The sequence below is a fragment of the Musca autumnalis genome, unplaced genomic scaffold (genome assembly GCF_047663935.1).
Source record: "Musca autumnalis isolate F117 unplaced genomic scaffold, ASM4766393v1 scaffold_3, whole genome shotgun sequence".
Lineage (NCBI taxonomy): Eukaryota > Metazoa > Arthropoda > Insecta > Diptera > Muscidae > Musca > Musca autumnalis.
The window spans coordinates 230,527,182-230,549,348 of record NW_027411866.1 but is presented as its reverse complement, the minus strand read 5'-3'; the positions used below and the strand labels follow the sequence as shown (position 1 = coordinate 230,549,348).

The 22,167-nt window shown below is 38.0% G+C and overlaps 3 protein-coding genes across 6 annotated transcripts in view; 1 reads left to right on the top strand and 2 right to left on the bottom strand.

Moving 5' to 3' along the window:
- goe (endothelin converting enzyme 1) overlaps positions 1 to 22,167 on the top strand; it is a 309,104-nt gene that overhangs the window by 50,677 nt on the left and 236,260 nt on the right. The gene's annotated exons all lie outside the window — the stretch shown is intronic.
- Positions 5,920 to 10,519, bottom strand: LOC141396802 (uncharacterized). The gene is made up of 3 exons (XM_073972457.1): positions 10,505 to 10,519; positions 9,685 to 10,402; positions 5,920 to 6,137 (listed from the first exon to the last, which is right to left on the bottom strand). The coding sequence occupies exons 1-3, from the start codon at positions 10,517 to 10,519 to the stop codon at positions 5,920 to 5,922; spliced, it is 951 nt and encodes a 316-aa protein (XP_073828558.1).
- On the bottom strand, positions 20,549 to 21,619 carry LOC141396798 (uncharacterized). Its single transcript, XM_073972456.1, has 3 exons — positions 21,605 to 21,619; positions 20,852 to 21,536; positions 20,549 to 20,787 (listed from the first exon to the last, which is right to left on the bottom strand). Exons 1-3 carry the CDS (start codon positions 21,617 to 21,619, stop codon positions 20,549 to 20,551), a joined length of 939 nt encoding a protein of 312 aa, XP_073828557.1.

Here is a 22,167-nt window from a genome sequence, read left to right as displayed (position 1 = left end):
TATTTTGCGATGTGGGACACATTCGGCCCGTATTGCGGTGATTTAAATTTGTTCGGGGCAGGTTCATACTTTCGGAATTAATGGTCCAATAACTCCTGCGGACACCAAACATTTATGGAGGAAATCTAGAAAAAATTATCTGAGATTCCTAATGAAAATGTCCTTACCTTGAATTTGCCGTTGAGCATGTTGAGCCTCAGCTTCCGTTTTGTATTTAATAAAGAAGACTTCAGGTTTGCTGGGCACAGTGGGTGCTGGTGTTGCAATATCATTAACTTCCAAGGCGCTATCCTTTTTGGCCAGCACATAAATGACTGTCTTTTCTTCTTGAGGAGCATATTCAGCGGATAGCTTAACATTGGCATTATTCGAAGATGGAGCCTTAATGAAGACAACACGATAATTCTTTTGTGGGCGGCCAATTACCAAATGTTTAGTTTTGGATAAGCTATCATTATCTTCGGGAGCAGCAACGGTAATGAATTGTTTGTGGACCAGGGGAGCTTCGAATTGGCCACCACTTTGATGGCCTGCAGAGCCGGAATGATAGTTGGAAGCGCCACCAGCAAATGAAGAGCCACCAAAAGAAGAACCCCCAAATGAGGAACCTCCAAATGATGAAGCACCTAATGTCGAGCCTCCAAATGAAGAACCTCCTCCAATTGAGCCTGAGCCAAATGAAGAACCTGAACCTCCACCAAATGAGGAACCTAAGCCACCAAAGGAAGAACTTCCACCAAAGGATGAACCACCGCCAAAAACTGAGCCTCCTCCAAAGCTACCAGAAACACCTGAGCCGTAATTATATTGAGGCTTAGCCAGGGCAGCCAGGGCTAAGGCCAGAAGAGAGCACAAAGTCTGAAATGAGTGAAGAGAAAAAATTATGTTGTTTATTTAATTGTGTGGGGATCTTTTTATCTGTTTATCACTTATCCGTTTGTTATTTACCAAAAATAGACGCATTTTATTGAAAACTGCTTTGTGATTGGTGCTTTGTCTCGCTTTGGTGACTGATTGTCTGCAGTTGTCTTGAAACTGATACTCTAACCTGTAGTTTTCAATAGTTTTATACCAAAAATCATCATCAAAGAAGATATGCATCTCGAAAAGGTGGATGAAAGAAAGAAGAAAAATCATGAATTGACATATCGGAGGTGTTTTCTTCCAAAACCTTTAAATAATGTCCGATTTTGTATTATTTATTTTTTTTTTTGATTGTGCGCAAAGAGCGTGTGCACGAATTTTTTTTCTTGGTCTTCTTAAATGCTTCATAATTATGTTTGTTTTTTGGAAACCCATGCATTTCATCATTTGATGAATTCATTTGACAGCTTAATTTGTATGATAAACAAACAAATTATACAATTTTGATGTTGTTTTTGTCATATTGTGAGGATAAAGCGACCGAGTTATGATTTTAATATCATGAAATGTCATGCCAAGCAAGGTTCATGGATTTAATTTTGACCATTTCATGGTTTCGACAACTGCAAAAATGCATGAATGAATGTTTTAACACTAAAATAAAATTTTCGGTTCTTAGTCCCACTGCATTTCGCTAGAACTACCCAGCAACAATTTGGGAGCCACATGAACCGAATAACCAATTACAAATAATATGAAAACTCTACTTTCAGCAGTAGGCTGAAAAATAATAGTTTATTTAGAATTTACAAACAAAACTACTTACTTTAGGCATTCCTAAGTAATGAATAACGGGACACAAAGTGTACTGAATGACTACAAAATCGGGGGTTGTGATTTCAAGCTCACCGTCGGAAAACGTTTTTCTTGTTAGGAAAATACAAAGAAGTTGTGCTTCAGAATTAAAAAACTCTAAAATTTTCACCACTTAAAACCGTTCTAATGCGAAAATATTGTTAGAGGTATCTGACTTGTGCCCGAAAAAATAGTGTTGTTGTTTCAACGAAAACATGTATGTTCGGTCGTTCATTTTTTCAGTTATCAGGTTCTGGTTCCTCTGTATCCAGACTCAAAAATTATGCAACCTGGAAGGGTTGCGTCCATAAAGAATCAGAAGGCAGGTGAGTGGGGTTAGCTGGCCAGCTTAACAAATGCAGCGTGTGGTGTGGTCGCAATGCATATGCCGCGAATGTGTTGGGTATCGTGACATCAATTCGTACGGATCTTAACTGCCTTGGCTGCTACCTTGGAGACTGCATCATTGTGAATGCTACCAAGGCCAGCCTACTACAGGTTCACGTTTATACCTTTGGACCACTCTCTCTCAAGATCATAAATATCTCTCGGTGCCCAGTACACCCAAGCATGGTGACATGACGAGGAGGAATTCCTCAGGGCAGCATTCTGACAGGTTTGAATATTATTCCACTGCATAGCACTAACATTTGCATACCACGCTTGCCCCGCATAGCTTACCTCAGATCGGTCTATTGCTCTGTAAGAGGTCAAGAAGGTTTTTTGTCAGCACCACTGATATTATCGCTCTACAAACTGTCAGTTAAAATAACACGCACACCTCTTTGGGTCAGTTACTGTCACGCGGCACAGTGCCACAACAGCGCCCAAAAATGGTCAAACCCAACTACCTCGTAGTACAAATATATTGATGGGATTCGATAGAAAAAATTTCAATTAAAAGTGTTTTGAATTTAGGAAATGATACGTTAAGTATTTTTGTCTACATGAGGGTTCATATTCGATAATTGTTGGCAACATGCATTTTTCTCCATATTTTTTCAAAATTAACAATATTTATTAGGTGTGTACGATAACTTCGCAAGTAAAAAGTACTTGCAAGCACTCAGCAAGTTCTCAGTAACCTCTCTCCACCAATTTTACTCTCTCGAAGCAAAAAATTTGCATGTTTTTTATTTTCCATTTTTTATACCCTCAGCCTTTAGGCTAAAGAGGGTATTTACACTTTGATACGACCAAAAATGTGCCTCATCGAAATAATGGTTTTAGACCCCAAGTATGTTTGTACGATATCCGTTTCAGACAATTTTGAGTAGATCTAGCAATGTCCGGATCAATCGATTCGGTTCAAATTTTGGGTATCGAAATATTTTGTCCAGATTTGATTTAAGTTTGATTTAAGGTACCTTCAGGTACCTCCCCCACAAAAGTTCAAAAATGTTCGGAAAAATTGTCCGCACGATAACTCTTGAAGAGAGTAACCGAATTAGTCCATACCTTGCACATCGTGACATTTCTACCAGACATAGATGAGGTTCCAATATGGACCCTATTGGTCCATAGGCCTGCTCTCGAATCGCTTTGATTTTTGTTGCAGCCACTTGTATTCACTACCCCCCTTTACGACGATATAATTTTTTTCAGGAGCAAGTCCATACTTCCTCAGAAATCAGCACAAAAACTGCAAACAACCCACACGGTGCTCTTGAAACAATTTTAAATGGAAGGTGCTTACACCTCGGAAGTTTTTGCGGATTCTGAAACTACAATGATAATAGATGAGAACAATCAAAAAACAAAAAAGGTCGCCGGAGCGCTTTTTAAATAAATCGCGATTTAAGTTGACATTTATAGGAGTTGCTTAGGTTTTCGGGATATTTCTTAGAAACCGCAATTCCTATCAAAATGGGACTAAAACAAATGTTGTAGCTATGAAAATTCTCTACAAGATTGACCTTCATGGTATTCTCGTCGGTTTTACCATTTTTGAGATATAGAAGTTCAAATTGGGACAATTCAAATTCAATTCAATTCTGTATCGCCCCCTTATAAAACAATGTCATGACTGCAAATTCCCAACTTAAACTTATATATCTAAACAAATGTTACAACTTATCATAAGTTACTTAAGCCAGTCTTGTAGAGAATTTTCACAGCTTTAAGATTTTCCCAGGTCCCATATCGATAAGACTTACCGTATTCAAGCAAAATCGCGAAACCCTAACAAAAAAACATAAAAATGTAAACTGAGCTTCTTTATCTCAAAAATGGTACAGGCTGAAAACAAATGATAAACGTCAATCCTCTAGAGAATTTTCACAGCTACAACATTTTCTTTAGCTCCATTTCGATTGGACTTGCGGTTTCCAAGCAAAATCGTGAAAACCTAAAAAACGCCTAAAAATGTTAATTTTGACCGCGATTTATTTCAAAATCCCTACAGCGATTTTTTTCTTGTTTTTGGATTTTTCTCTTCTATGAACACTTCTGTTTTAGAATTCACAAAAACTTTCCCTGTGTAAGCGGATTTCGTCAAAAGTTAGTTAAGGCGCACCCTCCATGACATTGTTTTATAAGGGGGCGATACATTCAGTGCATTGTCCGAATTTGAACTTCAATATCTGAAAAATGGTAAAACCTACGAAAATATCATAAAGGTCGATCTTGATCAGTCTGTACTATATCCTACTGGATATTACTTAGATTCGAATGCTAGACCGTGATGTGCATTAAAGTAGGTTGGGCATATACCCTGGATTCCACCCTTTTGTTTACGGGATATGCACGTTTAGAACCAGAGGTAACTTCTACCACACATTCCATTAGTCGCTAGAGTCAAGCTCAATTGAGATAGATAAACCATCAGAGCCATTTTAAATCGCCAAGAACAAGATCTTCTTCCGACTCGTGAGCATCTGGCGTGATGCTCCATTGGTGATTGCAACAGTTTCATGTTCTGGCAATTACTCGTATACTGACGACGTTGATACTACCTATGTTTATGAGCCACAGGGAACTTCCTATTGCAACATGATGTAATACTGTAATATCAACAGCTCGACATGTCCGGTCAATCACTGGAATTTGTCCGATCCCGACACCTACATTTCACAGATTCAGGATAAACTGCAACTCACATTGTAACAGAGGGATTGGTTCGATACATTCATCGTCCGTGTAAAATGTAAAATACGATGACCAGCTCAAACTTCTGTAGATTATAGACAGAAAACCTATAAAGGTATTACAGAAACACGTCTAAAAATCTTTTAGAGGCATGTCAATACGTCTTCTTGACAGGGGCAACAAGAATAAAATGCTTCTAAAGGTTTTATTAAGACATGAAACTTCCAAAGGTCTTCGAAAGACAGAAGAGCTTTAAACTTGTTATAATTATAGAAAAATCTAAAAGTCTTCTGTGGCCAAAGACCACTGGCTGTGCTATTTTTTTAAGAGTTTTTCTAAGGCAGAAATTCCTTCTATAGTAAGATACTTCTAAGGATCTTCTGTGGTAAAACCTCTAATGGTCTTCTGGACTGAAAAGATTTATAAATGTCTTTTATACGACTTTTTTCTAGGAACAGAAGACGGCCTAAAGAAGGGGAACGTTCAAGATCTTTTAGAGACAGAAGACAAGTAAAAAACTTTTAAAGACAGAAAATTTCCAATGGGCCACTATAGGTAGACTATCATTAAAAATCTTCTAGAGACTGAAGACATCTAAATGTCCTTTAAATACAAGAAAAAAAGAAAACATTTAAAGTTCTTCTTAGAAAAACGACTAAAGACCTCTAATAGTCTTCTAGAGAAAAGAAACAACTAATGGGTTTTAAGAAACAGAAAAAGGCAAACTTTCTTCCAAAGACGGAAAACCTCTATAAGTTAAAAACCTCTAACCCTTTATTGATCGAAGACACTAAAATATCTTTAAACATAAGACCTCTTTTTATGATCTTCAAGCATATGATTTCCTGTCTCTAAAATTTCCTAATTTCCTGTACCTAAAAATCTTCTAGATAAAGAAATCCACTAAATAGATGACCAACTCAGCTTATACCTACGAATAGGATATTCGATGTAATCAATCCTAATTTGCGATACTCCGATTGTTAACGCATAAAATATACTCTTTAAAATGTACTATGTACAGTTTCTTTATTTGATATTGAAATATCATAACAACTCGTTTTCTAAATATTGAAAAACGTAACAACAAAGTTGCCTCTGTGGTAGCGGCACTTATTTGCCGGGTGGCAAATATGATGAACCGGCATTAGCAAAGCCACCAGAAGAACCAGAGCTGCTACCAAAAGAACCAGATGAACTGGAACCAACACCAGCGCCACCAAAGGAGCCACCAGCTCCTCCAGCATTATCCAAAACACCAACAACCGATTGTTGGGGAGCAACACCGGCATCTGTGTGTTCCGAGGTACCTTGGATTTTGTCGTATTCAGCTGTAAAGAAAAAAAGAAACATTTAATAGGCAAATTTGTTTTGCCCTTATTGATATTTTATTAAAAACGATACCCAATGTAATGTTTATATGGTAAAAATGTTAGAGGAAGTTTTACTACGTTTACGACATATTGTATAATACGTCGATAAATTTATGAATATGGATTTAAAAGAACAAAATCATAATTATGAATTAATCTTAAGGCTGCAAATGCAGTGGTAATTTTTTTGTTTGAGAACTAAATGCATTTACGACGTTTACACCCAACATACTTGTGTAAACGTCATATACGACATGTATAAAATGTTGAAGGAGTCACAATACTCCAGAATTTGGGTATCAATATTGTTCGCATGAAAATGTCTATTCTTTTGGAGTTTTAAAAATATTGCTTTATGTCAAGGTAAAGTTTACTACGTTTACGACATGTGGTATAATACACCGGAAATAATATATTAAATGCATTTACAACAAATAATACACCTTGCAAATTGTTGTAAAGTGTTTTAGTGACGAAATATTTAGTTTACGACATATGTCGTAAACTTAAAAAAGTCAGAAACTGTCATATTTGGTGTTCCTAATTTTGTAAAATGTGACATTCAATACAATTTTGAGATTTATGAAATATATTGGACGATATTTTAGACCAAATGTCGTAAATTACTTTTGTGACATATTGCGGTAGAATAATTTTTTACATTTACGACATGTCGAACATATGTATATAAAATCGTTAACACATTTTAATTGGAATGAAATACTTTTAATGTAGTAGACACCACTTTTAACTACTCCGTATGTCATTTTTTATAAGCCCCATACAACATTTTAAGTTTTGCGACATATGTCGTAAATGTAAAAAAACGTCGAAATTTGTGTTTTTACTTCTGTTTATGTGAATGTCATATTAAATTGAATGTTGAGATTTATAAAAGAAGTTGGAAGGTATATTAGACCAAATGTCGTAAATTACGTTTACGACATATAGTAATATACTTAAAAATTTAACCCCAAAAAATTTTCACATATACAATTTATGACTTGTGAAACCATATTACCCTTTGTAATCTTGATGGAATACATTGTATGACAATTTTTTACATTTACGACATGTCGAAAACGTATAAAAGTTCTAGAAACCGCATAGAACTATCCTCTGTGTCCTCACTATTTGTCCCTAAGGGGTTTTTTGATAAAATTCGAAGCTTACGACATATGTCGTAAATGTCGAAAACGTCAATTATTTTTGGTTCGGTCTAAAATGACTTTTAATGTGAAGTTTAATTGGATTAAAATTCTTACCACTTATAACTGCTTAATAGGTCCTTATTATTGGATGTTTTACAAAATTTTAAGTTTACAAAATATGTCGTAAATGTATAAAAATGTAAAAAACTGCCAAATTTAGTGTTTTTAATTTTGTTTTTGTGAAATATAACATTCAATTGGATTGTGAGATTTATGAAAAATGTTGGACGGCATATTAGACCAAATGTCGTAAACTACATTTGTGTCATATGTTAATATAAGTAAACATGTTTGTCAAAAAAGTTCTGCCTGTTCAATTTAAGTCTTATGAAGACAAATTATCAATTGCAATCTTGGCCGAATACATTTTAATACAATTTGATACGTTTGCGACATGTCGAAAATGTATAAAAATCTTCAAAATCGCTTCGAACTGTCATTTATGTCCTCATTGTTTGTCCCAAAGGGCTTTTGTGATAAAATTTGAAGTTTACGACATATGTCGTTAATGTCAAAAACGTCATTTACTTGTGGTTCGATCGAAAATGACTTTCAATGTGAAGTTTAATTAGATTAAAGGGCCAAAGAGCTTTTGTGAGAAAATTTGAAGTTTACGACATTTGTCGTTAATGTCAAAAACGTCATTTACTTGTAGTTCGATCGAAAATGACTTTCAGTGCGAAGTTTAATTGAATTAAAATTCTTATTAAGTCGTTGACACTATTTATGACTACTCTATAGGTCCTTATTATTAGCCCCAAAGGCGTTTTAACAAAATTTTACGTTTGCGACACATGTCTGAAATGTCAAAAACGTCGAAAACTTCCGAAATTTGTGTTTGTAATTTTGTTTTTGTGAAATATGACATTGAATTGCATTTTGAGAAATGTGTGAGACGTTGGACAACATATTAGACAAAATGTCGTAAATTACGTTTGCGACATATCGAATTATACGTAAACACGTGTGTCAAAAGGTTTTACATTTACAATTTATATCTTATGTGTCCAAATTGTTGTTTGTAATTTTGGTGGAAGACATTTTAAGAATAAAAAAAAATCGAAGTTTACGACATATGGCGTAAATGTCAAAAACGTAATTTACTCTTTGTTCGATCGAAAATTACTTCCAATGTGAAGTTTAATTGGATTAAAATTCTTATAAACTGTTCAATAGGTCCTTATTATAAGCCCCATTGGATGTTTTACAAAATTTTAAGTTTGCGACATATGTCGTTAATGTATAAAAATGTAAAAAACTGCCAAATTTAGTGTTTTTAATTTTGTTTTTTTTTTTTTTTTTTTGTGAAATATAACATTCAATTGGATTTTGAGATTTATTAAAAATGTTGTATGGCATATTAGACAAAATGTCGTAAATTACATTTGTGACATATGTTAATATAAGTAAACATGTCTGTCAAAAAATTTCCACATGTACAATTTATGTCTTGTGAAGACAAATTATCAATTACAATCTTGGCCGAATACATTTTAACACAATTTGATACGTTTGCGACATGTCGAAAATGTATAAAAGTCTTCAAAATCGCTTCGAACTGTCATCTATGACCGCATTATTTGTCCCAAAGGGCTATTGTGAGAAATTTTGATGTTTACGACATATGTCGTAAATGTCGAAAACGTCACTTACCTTTGGTTCGGTCGAAAATTACTTTCAAAATAAAGTTAAATCGGGTTAAAATTTTTATAACTAATCTATGGGTCCTGGGAATATCACTTTTAATTCTACTTTCCGATTTATTAATGATGTTGGATGGTGTATTAGACCAAATGTCGTTTGCGACATATGGTAATATACGTGGATATGTATGTCAAAAAAAATTTCACATGTACAATTTATTTCTTATGAAGTCAAATTGTCATTTTTAATTTTTGTGGAAGTCATTGTAAGAAGATTTTATACGTTTACGACATGTCGTAAATGTATAAATGTCGTAAACACCACTTAAAACAATTATGTATGTCCTCAATATTTGTCCCAAAGGGCTTTCCTGATAAAATTTTAAGTTTGCGACATATGTCGTAAAAGTCGAAAACGTCAATGATTATTTTTCTTTCTTTTCTTTCAAAATTGACTTAAAATAAGGGTTTACGACATTTTTGACATGTTATAAGCAACGGGCGCCATTGTGTCGTAATGGTAAGCAAGCCCGACTTGGACACAGAAAGTTTGGAGTTCGAATCTTCGGCAAGTCAATATTATATTTTTGATAACTAAATACTGAGCCTGACAGTATTTTCTAAATACTTTTCTTTTCTGTTTGTACTTACATTGAATTTGTCGTTGAGCATGTTGAGCCTCAGCTTCTGTCTTGTACTTAATGAAGAAGACTTCAGGTTTGCTGGGCACTGTGGGCGCTGGTGTGGCAATATCGTTAATTTCCAAAGCGCTATCCTTTTTGGTGAGGACATAGATGACAGTCTTCTCTTCTTTGGGAGCGTATTCGGCAGACAGTTTGACATTGGCATTATTCGATGATGGTGCCTTAATGAAGACAACGCGGTAATTCTTTTGTGGGCGGCCAATTACCAAATGTTTGGTTTTGGACAAACTTTCGTTGTCCTCAGGTGCCGAAACGGTAATAAATTGTTTATGGACCAAAGGAGCTTCAAAGTGGCCACCAGTACTGTGGCTAGATTGAGAACTGCCATGGTAGTTGGAAGATGCTCCACCGAAGGAAGAGGAGCCACCAAAGGAAGAGCCACCAAAGGAAGATCCTCCGAAAGAGGAGCCACCACCGAAAGAAGATCCTCCGAATGATGATCCTCCACCAATGGCACCTGAACCACCAAATGAAGATCCTCCGGAAACACCGCCAAAGGAACCAACACCACCAAAGTTAGATCCCGAGGAGAAGCCACTGCTTCCCCCAAAGCCACTTCCACCACCACCTATTCTGCCACCTGAGCTGCCAAAGGTACCCGACACACCACTGCCATAGTTGTATTGGGGCTTAGCCAAAGCCACTGTCACCAAGGAGCACAAAGCCTAAAAATAATAAAAATTAAATAAATAAAAAAATTAATAATTGCTGTTTTGACCTTAAGAAGTTTTATGATTTAAGACAATCCTTGCTTTCCAGTGACTTACCAAAAAGACACGCATTGTTATGTTTGAGGTTTAAGTTCAATCTGCCACAGCTGCTGAGAAACTGTTGCTGTATTTCAATTTCAAAGACAGTTTTATAGCTAAAAAGAAATTCCAAACGGAGCGGTGTAAATGAAGTTTCTGATGATTACCCAGATAAAGCCGAAAATTAGAGACACCAGTAGCCGGCATCTTTCCAAGTAAATCATCGAACCAACCAACCTGACCATCACCAATTCATAATCAGCAATTTGTCCATTAAGCCTTTCGTGTTGTTTGGTGTTATGTCAATGCAATCGGGTGCGACCGCTACTACCATTATCAACATATTCATTTTATTATTATTTTTTTTTTATTTTTATTATTTTTTATTTTTTTTAAGGCGGCAAATTTTTTGATTTGCATAAAAACCACCCAAAAAATTAAAATTTATTTATTGCGTACTCATAATCTATCAAAAATCATCAGTTTATCATCATCACCATCTGCAGACACTCAACTGAAAAAAGAGTTATTAACAAAAGTTAATCGACCAGCACCCGGTTTTCAAGATTTTATTCATCACTTTTGACATTTCGTGTCATACTTTTTTGATGGCTAGGGCACGAGTGCCCTTCTGTTGCATTGTAACATTTCACAGTCTGGCTTTGCCGGCAGCTAAATACCCTCAGGACATATCTGTACAAAAAAAAAAAATATGTTTTGAAGTTTCCAACAAGACAGTGTTGAGTGGATTTGTCAGTGGAGTATTTAAAATTGAGGTTGGAAACTTCGAAACCTTTACTGTCAACCCGAATAAAATCCATAATCCTTCATATGAGGCGCTCATAGGACCCATACATTGCGAACTTGACTTTCCTCAGATGAAACTTTCACTGTGAAGTCATGATCACAGTCGTGACTACCTGTTATTACAATTTCAACATGTTCTGAGAAGTGACCTTAAACATTATTTTTTATACCCTCCACCATAGTATGGAGGGTATATTAAGTTTGTCATTCTGTTTGTAACACATCGAACTAATCATTTGCGACCCTATAAAGTATATATATTCTTGATCAGGATAAAATTCTAAGACGATCTAGCCATGTCCGTCTGTCCGTCTGTCCGTCTGTCCGTCTGTTGTAATCACTCTAGCGTCCGCAATAATTGAGATAGAGTGCTGAAATTTTGCACGCGGGCGTCTTTTTTCCGTAGGCAGGTCAAGTTCGAAGATGGGCTATATCGGTCCACTCTTTGGTATAGCCCCCATATAACGGTACCTCCGGATTTGAGGTATTTTGACGTTCTTCGCCATATTTGCAGACCGAATTAGCTATAATTTGGCACGTAGGGTTCCTAGTGATCAACAAACTTATATCCCAAAGGATATGGGCATAGGTCCATGTTTTGGTATAGTCCCCATATAAAGGTACCTCCCGATTTTCGGTATTTTGAGAATTTTAGCCACAATTTTTAACCGAACTATCTGCAATTTGACATTTGAGGTTCTCAGTGGCCATGAAACATCTCCACGAAACATCGTCAACATAGGTCCATGTTTTGGTATAGCCCCCATATAACGGTACCTCCCGATTTTCGGTATTTTGAGAATTTTAGCTACAATTTTTAACCGAACTAGCTGTAATTTGTCATTTGAGGTTCTCAGTGGTCATGAAATATCTCCACCAAGCATCGTCAACATAGGTCCATGTTTTGGTATAGCCCCCATATAACGGTACCTCCCGATTTTCGGTATTTTTGAGAATTTTAGCCACAATTTGTAACCGAACTATCTGCAATTTGAAATTTTGAGGTTCTCAGTGGTCATGAAACATCTCCACCAAACATCGTCAACATAGGTCCATGTTTTGGCAAAACCCCCATATAACGGTACCTCCCGATTTTCGGTATTTTCAGAATTTTAGCCACAATTTGTAACCGAACTATCTGCAATTTGACATTTGAGGTTCTCAGTGGTCATGAAATATCCCCACCAAACATCGTCAACATAGGTCCATGTTTTGGTATAGCCCCCATATAACGGTACCTCCCAATTTTCGGTATTTTGAAAATTTTAGCTACAGTTTTTTAACCGAAATAGCTGTAATTTGACATTTGAAGTTCTCAGTGGTCATGAAATATTTCCACCAAGCATCGTCAACATAGGTCCATGTTTTGGTATAGCCCCCCTATAACGGTACCTCCCGGTTTTCGGTATTTTGAGAATTTTAGCCACAATTTGTAACCGAACTATCTGCAATTTGACATTTGAGGTTCTCAGTGGTCATGAAATATCCCCACCAAACATCGTCAACATAGGTCCATGTTTTGGTATATCCCCCATATAACGGTACCTCCCAATTTTCGGTATTTTGAGAATTTTAGCTAAGGTTTTAACCGAAATAGCTGTAATTTGACATTTGAAGTTCTCAGTGGTCATAAAACATCTCCAACGAAACATCGTCAACATAGGTCCATGTTTTGGTATAGCCCCCATATAACGGTATCTCCCGTTTTTCGGTATTTTGAGAATTTTAGCTGCAATTTTTAACCGAACTAGCTGTAATGATCGGTATTTTGAGAATTTTAGCTCCAATTTTCTATTCAAAAATAATCGTCAATATAGGTCAATGTTTTGGTATATCCCCCATATAACTGTACCTCCCGATTTTCGGGAATTTTCAGTGGTCACGAAATTTCTTCACTAAAATTCGTCAACATGGGTCCATTTTTCATTGTTTTGATGAAGCTACCCTCAATTTGACTCTTGAAGTTCCCTGCAGCTATAGAACTTTTCCGCCAAAAATTTAAAGATAGGTTGACTCTTCGATATAGCCCCGTAGGTGGTACCTTTCACCTACCTGAACACATTTTTTTAGATTAGATTAGATAACACTGTGCAACAAAATGCTGGTGAAAGTCTGGGGCACGGAATATTCCTCTTGGGGAAGAAAGGCCTTGGTGAGTATATTATGAACCCCGAAGGACAGATCCGCCGTGAGTCGAACTTCCGCGTTATGGCTTGATGAAATTATTGTTAGAGACCCTGTGGGCCATCAGGAATTAGCGTTATATCTTTGTTCACTATAGCTTAAGTGCTCTACAAAAACAACAAACAAAGATATAATGCTAATTCATGATGGCTTACAGGGTCTCTTTCAAAAACTTCATCACGCCATAACGCGGAAGTTCGACTCACGACGCATCTTTCCTTCGGGGTTTTTAATATAAACACACCAAAGGCTTTCATCTCCAAAAGGAATTATCTCTGCCCCAACATTTGTGTTAACAGTGTAATTTAAGCAATAGTGGGTGGCAGTAGGAGTCTATCCATTGTCGAAAAGTTGTTACACCTGAAATTGTGAAGGACCCTAATTATTCCATTTTAATTAAGACTATTTTATGGTGGAGGGTATAAAAAGTTCGGCCCGGCCGAACTTAACGACTTTTTACTTGTTATTTTTTATACCCTCAGCCTTTAGGCTAAGGGGGGTATATACACTTTGATACAACGAAAATGTGTCTCATCGAAATAATGGTTTTAGACCCCAAGTATGTTTGGACGAAATGTGTTTCAGACAATTTGGAGTCGATCTAGCAATGTCCGTCCGTCTGTCTGTCTGTCCTGCTGGCTGGAGCGCACGATAACTCTCGAACGGATGAACCGATTCGGTTTGGTTCAAATTTTGGCTTTCGTAATATTTTGCCCAAACTTAGTTTAAGTTCGAAGATGAGCTACATCGGTCCACTCCTTCCGGTACCTCCCCCACAAAAGTTCGAAAATGTTCGGAAAGTTTGTGCGCACGATTATTTGACCGATTTGGTCCATTCTTTGTATAGCGTAAACTTTCTACCAGAGTAATATGAGGTTCCAATATGGTCTCAATAGGTACACTCCGTCGGGTACCTGCCACACAAAATTTCGGAGAAGTTCAGTTTAGGGCCATCTTTCGAATCGTTTTGATTTTTGTTTTAACAACTTATATTCACTGCCCTCTATACGACGGTACAAGTGTCATCAAGGGCAAGTTCGTACTTCCTGAGAAAATAGCACGAAAGTTGCAAAAAACCCCTATGACACCGTGTGAGGTGGTTGGAGCGCAAGATAACTCTTGAACGGATATGCTGATTCTGTCCAAAATATGGCCTTAGTAATATTTTGTCCAAACATAGTTTAAGTTTGAAGATAAGCCATATCGGTTCACTCCTTCAGCTACCTCCCACACAAAAGTTCAAAAATGTTCGGAAAAATTGTTCCTACGGTAACTCTTGAAGGGAGTGACCGAATTGGTCTACACTTTACACATCCTAATATATCTACCAGATATAGATCAGGTTCAAATATGGACTATATTTGTCAACTCCATCCGTTACCTCCCACACAAAATTTCGGATAAGTTCACTTTAAGACCTGCTCTCGAATCACTTTGATTTTTGTTGAAGCAACTTGCATTCGCTGCCTCAATTACGATGGTAAAAGTTTTTTTAGGGGCAAGTCCATACTTCTTGAGAAAACGGCCCGAAGGGTGTAAAAACCCCCTATGGCACCATATGTTGTGGCTGGAGATCCACTTCCATAACGGTCAATGTCGATCCATTCCCTTTAGTATATCATCCGCAAAACTTTTGATCTTTAATCCTAATCAACATTTTTGTCGGTTCAAACGCCCAAAAGTTTTAAAACCACCTAAATACATACGTATTTTGGGAAAAAATAAGTTCCAATATACACAGGCTGAGGGTATATCTCTGTCGGCAAAGCCGACTGATACTTTTTTACTTGTTATCATGGATGTCAGTGCTGTCACGCCAAATGTGCCTAGAGGATGGATCCTGTCCCACAATATGGTGGTTGGAATGTGATGGCTGGTAACATGCCAGCAGAAAACTGTCGCTGTGATAGCATCCTGGCCTCCTGATGCAGATGGTTCACACTCGACATCGGGACACATACGGTAGCGTTTTGTGAGGCATTATTTTGGTTGGTTTAAAACGTCTTCCATTTGATGTCACTTAAAACTAAGGTAAAAAGAGGATCTGCACAGTTTACGACAGAGTTGTCAACTGCTTTATAAGATGTGAGCAAGATTTCCTTTTCCTTGTCCCATAATATATCCGAGAGGGTTTTGATTATTTTATTTCTTTTCTGGACTTAGGATTTTACATTTACTGCATGTTCCGTTTCTGCATGGTTGCCGAAGATGACGCCGGTTATTAATTTAGTTTTTGGACTGTTGTCATTATCCTGTCTCCAACCTTCATATGCAATATCCACCTCACATCCTTTGTTCATGGCGTGAAAATGGTTGTTGTGGACTTTGGCGCTGATAGTTGTAAGTTTATTTCCTCTAAAAACTTAGCCAGGTTAAGGAGTTAGACATTTATTTTATCCTCCATATCGTTCCAGTATGCATCTCCGGTGGGCATAATGGTGCATTCATATGCCTATTTCACGAGCTTTATACCGTCTGTAAGGGAAGGAAAATTAGAAATTAGAATTTTTTCGCCTCCTAGACTTCTTTCAACTGACCAAAACTTTGGCCATATGAATTTGCTTCGTTAGCTGTTTCTCATCACCTGTGTCCAAATCTCTGGTATCACTGATCTATTGGCCGATAGAGTTAGAGTGTGTGTTTTGGCTCCTGTAACGGTCCTTACTGTGGCCCGGAGCTTGTGTTGAACAGGTTCACAGTTGTCCAGATACTTCAGTCATTTCTCTCTGCGATACTGGTTGACGTGATTGTTGAACAGAGTACAGATTCTTGGATCTTCTGAAGATGGTTGGCGATCTCGTCTCGTTGTTCTGCGAGTTGCGCAACAGCTACTGGAAAATAGGATCTGTAGTGCGGAATTCTGGGGCAACTGATGATGTCTGATGGTATTACGTGTTATATTTCCGGACTATGTCCTCTCAAACACACCAAGCACTGCCTTATCTGCTTGCGCAAGTACCCATGCTTCGGAGCCATACATTAGCACGGGTAGTATCAGCGTTTTGTATAGTGTTATTTTTGTTTGACGATATGTGGCTTTGTTTTTAAATTGCTTACTTAATCCATAGTAGCATCTGTTGGCCAATACAATTCTTCTTCTTATTTCACAACTGATGTTGTTTGTTGTGTTTATGGCAGTGCCGAGGTAGGCGAAGTCTTTAACTACCTCAAAATGGTATGTACCAACTTCTACGGTTGGTCCGAGCGCTATGGACGCTTTGTGCGTCGACACTATCAATTTGGTCTTTTCGCCGTTTACCGCCAGACCCACTTTCGCAGATTCTGCTTCGACCTTCCTAAAGGTATCAGTTACTTCCTTTACTGATCGTCCCATGATGTCTATGTCATCAGCATAGGCAAGTAACATGTGGCTATTGGTGTAAATTGTGCCATTTCTTTTGACATTTGCATCTCGTATTACCTTTTCCAGCAAAATGTTGAATAGGTCACACGAAAGGCTGTCTCCTTGTCTGAAACCTCTTTTGGTACAAAATTCTTCGGAGAGGTTCTTTCCAATTTTAACTGAGGACCTAGTATCAGTTAGAGTCATCTTACAAAGCCGGATGAGCTTTGCGGGAATACCAAATTCAGACATTGCATGGAATACCTTTGATCGGAGGGGACTGTCGAATGCTGCTTTATAATCGACAAAAAGATGAAATGTGTCGATCTGCATCTCTTGGGTCTTCTCTAGGATTTGCCGCAGGGTAAATATCTGGTCAATGGTGGACTTGCCAGGTCTAAAGCCACATTGGTATGGTCCAATTATTTCGTTGGTCATTGGCTTTATTCGTTCGAACAGTATCCCTGACACTATCTTATAGGCAATAGGGAGTAGACTTATGCCCCTATAGTTGGAGCATACAGTCTTATCTCCTTTTTTGTGGACGGGACATAGGATGCTCAGGTTCCAATCGTCGGGTACGCGTTCTTCCTGCCAGATGGTGCTAACTAGCTGATGCATACACCTTATCAGCGCGTCGCCTCCGGTTTTAAACAGCTCGGCTGGTAAGCCATCGGCTCCTGCTGCTTTATTATTCTTCAGCCGGTTGATTGCTGTTTTTACCTCATCTTGGCCGGGTGGTATACATTCTATACCATCTTCTGGGATTGGATCTGCGGTATCATCGTCTTCGCCACTATTGGGTACCAGCAGATTGGAGAAATGTTCCTTCCATATCCTGAGCACGCTATCTGTATCTGTTACCAGATTACCTTGCTGGTCTCTACAGGAGGATTTGCCTGTACCAAAGCCATCTGTTTGATGTTTCACTCTTTGGTAGAATTTTCGGACTTCATTCTGGCTCCTGTACATCTCGATTTTTTCACACTCCCGCTTTTCCATTTCTCTCAATGTTTGCGCCTCGGAACGATCGTACATCCAACACGCTGGATGAATGTCTTCCATCTATCACAACATGATCAATTTGATTACTTGTTCTTTGATCTGGGGACAGCCAGGTGCCCTTATGAATATCGAGATGATTAAATCTGGTACTGCTAACTACCATGTTTTTTGCAGCTGCAAAGTCTATCAGCCTCATACCATTGTCAGATGTTTCACTGTGGAGACTGAATTTCCCGACTGTTGGGCCAAAGATATTCTCCTTTCCAATTTTGGCATTAAAATCGCCTAGAATGATTTTAATGGCATGGGCAGGGCAACGGTCATATGTTTCTTCTAAGCGCTCGTAAAATATATCTTTGGTCTGTTCGTCCTTTTCTTCAGTGGAAGCATGAGCGCAAATAAAGCTGATGTTGAAGAATTTAGCTTTTATTCGAATTACAGCAAGTCTTTCATTCACTGGAGTGAAGCTGGATACCAGATGTTTTAGTCTCCAACTAACTACAAATCCGCAACCAAACTCACGCTTTACGTCATGGCAGCTATAATACAGTGCGTCACCTTTAGGTGTTGTTGTGACGCCTTTCCCAATCCATCGTATTCCCTGTATGGCAGTAATATCGGCCTTGTACTTTTCAAGTACGTCTGCCAATGCAAAGACTGCACCTTCTCTATAAAGAGTGCGAACATTCCAGGTGCAGATTCGCAGATCATGGTCCTTAAAACGTTTGCGGGGGTCGTCAACTTTAGAGGGATTTGTGTTTCTTTTCTTTTGTTTTTTCATAGTAGGCTGCTTTTTCTAGGGGGGGGGGGGGGGGTTACTAACTCGACGCCCAAACCCAAGTTTTTAACGTTCTTATGGGAGAACGCGCGGCACATGTTAGTTCACTATCTTTAACGGGAGTTAAAGGCAGTTCCCCAGGTGACACCACGGGGAGGTCAGTGTCCACTTGAGATGAAAGAGGGACCAAGATAAATTCTGGGCTTTGCCATGTTAAAACCGGTCAGGACCGTTCCTTGGTATCTTCCATCCCCTACGTCACCCCTATTTTTTTTTCACTTTCCTATTTTTCCCTACATTCCCAGGAGGTCGTCTAATGGAAGACCAGAAAGTCTTCTTGTAGAAGGCCAGAAGGTCTTCCTATAGAAGAAAAGTATTATTCTTAGAGAAGGCAGAAAATTGTCGTTTAGAAGGTTTTGGCCAGAAGGTCTTCTTATAGAAAGCAAGAAACTATTCTAAAGATGGTCAACAGGTCTTCTGATGGAAGCCAGGAGGTCCTCTTATAAAAGGCCAAAGGCCAGAAGTCCTTCTTCTAGAAAGTCAGAAGGTCTTGTTTGAAAGGCCAAAGGTCTTCTTATAGAAATCCATACAATCATATTATTAAAACTCAGAAGATCTGTCTATGGGAGGCCAAATGCACTTCATATGGAAGAACATAAAGTATTCTTCTTATAGAAAGCAAAAGGTTTTCGTATAGAAGGCTTGAAGGTCTAGTTTAGATGGCTAGCATGTTTTCTTATTGATGACCAGCAGGTCTATTTATAGAAGGCCAGGAGGTTTTTTTTTAAAGGCTAGAAAGTCTTCTTATTGTTATGTTCTTATAGAAGGAAAGAAGGTATTCTTCTTATTATAGAAGGCAGGAGGTTTTCGTATATAAGGCCAAAAGGTCTTCTTATAGAAGTCAAGCTATTTTAAAAGGTGGCCAGCAGTTATTCTTTTAGAGAACAGGAGGTCTTTTTATAATAGGTCGGCAACTCTATAAGTTCTTCCTATAGATGCCCAGCTGGTCTTTTTATAGAAGACAAGGCCAGAAGATATTTTTACAGAAGGTAAGAACAAGCAATCTTCTAAAAAAATATAAGCAGGTCAGAAGGTCTTCTTGTAGAACGCAAGAAGTTCTTTAGAAGGTTAAAATATCTTATTATAGAAGGCCAAAGGGTCTGATCAGAAGATCTTCCTATAGAAGGTCAGAAAATGAAAGGCTTAAATGTCTTCTTAGAGATGGCTAGCAGGTTTTTTTGTAGAAAGCCTGAGGTTATCTTATAGAAGGCCACTATATCTTCTTACAGAAGGCAGGAGGTTTTCTCATAGAAGACATGAGATCTTCTCTGAAATGCCAGAAAATCTTCTTATAGAAGTCCAAAAGGATTCTTAAGAGGACTAAAATATTTTATTATAGAAGGCCAAACGATCTTTCTGTAGATGGCTAGCAGGGTTTCTTACAGATGATCCGCAGGTATTTTTATAGAAGGCCAGAAGATCTTTTTATAGAAGACCGAGAGGTCTGCTTATAGAAGTCCATAAAGTTTTCTTACATCAAAAGAGATGCCGACTTATTTTAGACATTGCCTTGCAAAAAGTCGACTAATCGATTGATCAAAAGTCATTTAAGTGCGATTGGTGAAAATAAATCAAATTGCCTGTTTATCGCCAAACCCCTCAGCCAGAGTGTAGCCGCATTTTTTTGGCAGTGTATGTCTTCTCACAAAGTGGTGTCTTACTTTTGTCGATGCGCTGTTCCGACTTCGAGATAAAAAGAAGTCCTATGTCATTGATATACGTATAAATAGAATCGCCATGTTCCCATTAAAATAAAATACGTTTTCGGATATAAACAAGGGAAACATATTTTTTTTTTAATTTGTAACAAATAATTTTTCTAATTTATTTAAACATTTTCACTATTTCACAATACGGAACAACAAAACATAACAAATAAAACTTGTTAATGGGTGGTGGGTGGTAAATAGGCAGCAGATTTAACGGCAGCTGTATCTAAGTTGCCAGCAAAAGAGCCTGAGGAGCCAGAGCCAAAAGATCCAGAACTTGATCCAATAGAACCGCTACCAATACGAACATCAACACCACCACCATTAGGGCCGTCCAAAATACCAACAACAGATTGTTGGGGAGCAACACCGGCATCTGTGTGTTCCGAGCTACCTTGAATTTTGTCGTATTCAGCTGTAAAAAATTGATTATATAAGTTATTTAAAGTCATGTTATGTGGCTTCATAATTATGCCTACCTTGAATTTGTCTTTGGGCATGTTGAGCCTCCTCCTCGGTTTTGTATTTGATGAAGAAGACCTCAGGTTTGCTGGGTACAGTTGGTGCTGGGGTGGCAATATCATTAACATCCAAGGCACTGTCTTTCTTGGACAACACATAAATGACAGTCTTCTCTTCTTTGGGAGCAAATTCAGCAGACAGTTTAACATTGGCATTGTTGGAGGATGGAGCCTTAATGAAGACAACACGATAATTCTTTTGTGGGCGGCCAATTACCAAGTGCTTGGTTTTTGACAAACTATCATTATCTTCTGGGGCGGAGACAGTAATGAATTGTTTGTGCACAAGAGGAGCTTCAACTTGTGAGGTGTGCGAGGCAGCATGATCCTGGTGATAGTTGTTGGCACCGCCGAAAGAAGCTCCAGCAGCAAAACCACCAAACGAAGAACCTCCACTTATGGAACCGCCAAATGATGATCCACCTCCCACAATACCACTGCCGCCACCAAATGAGGAACCACCACCAAATGAGGATCCTTGGCCCACTGAAGAGCCCGCAGAGAAACCTCCTGCATTACCGCCTGCAAATCTTACGCCAGCCGAGGGGCCCAAAGATCCCGAACTGCCAAAGGTACCCGATACACCATTGCCATAGTTATATTGTGGCTTAGCCAAACCCAGAGCCACCAATGAACACAAAGTCTAAAATTACAAATAAAAATCCAAAGTTAATATTTGCTAGGCCTTGTCCTGCTTCTTCAGATTATTACCAAAAATACACGCATCTTCTTGGTTCGTTGCTCCTTCTTGAGGTTTAATTATGAAGAGACGTAACAAAACTGATACTCTAACCCAATAATTTGTCTTGTTTTATAGCCCTCTCCAAAACAAAACTAAATCTCCAAAAAATAGGTATTAGCTCAAGAATGGACAAAATGAAGTTCATGTCACCGTTTTTTTTTCTCCGCTGATATGTCATGTCAATGAAGATGACTAATAACCATCGGCTTTGTATTTCTGTTTCTGCTTTGTGTGTGAGCGCAGCGTTTGTTTTGCATTATGTATGTATCTTCTTCTGATTACCGGCGATGGTTTTCCTGTATGAATAATTTATGAGAATTTGATGTTGATGTATCTTAATCCCGTGGTTTGTTTACAAATTGTTGAGGGGGATGATACCCTACAGAAGGTAGGGTAGATAAGTTGAATGAAATCAAATGGATATCATCAGAAGTTCTTCTTATGGAAGGCCTGAAAGTTTTCTTATAGAAGGGCAGCTGGTATTCTTATAGCACGTAAAAAGATTTTCTTATTGAAGGCAATATGATCTTCC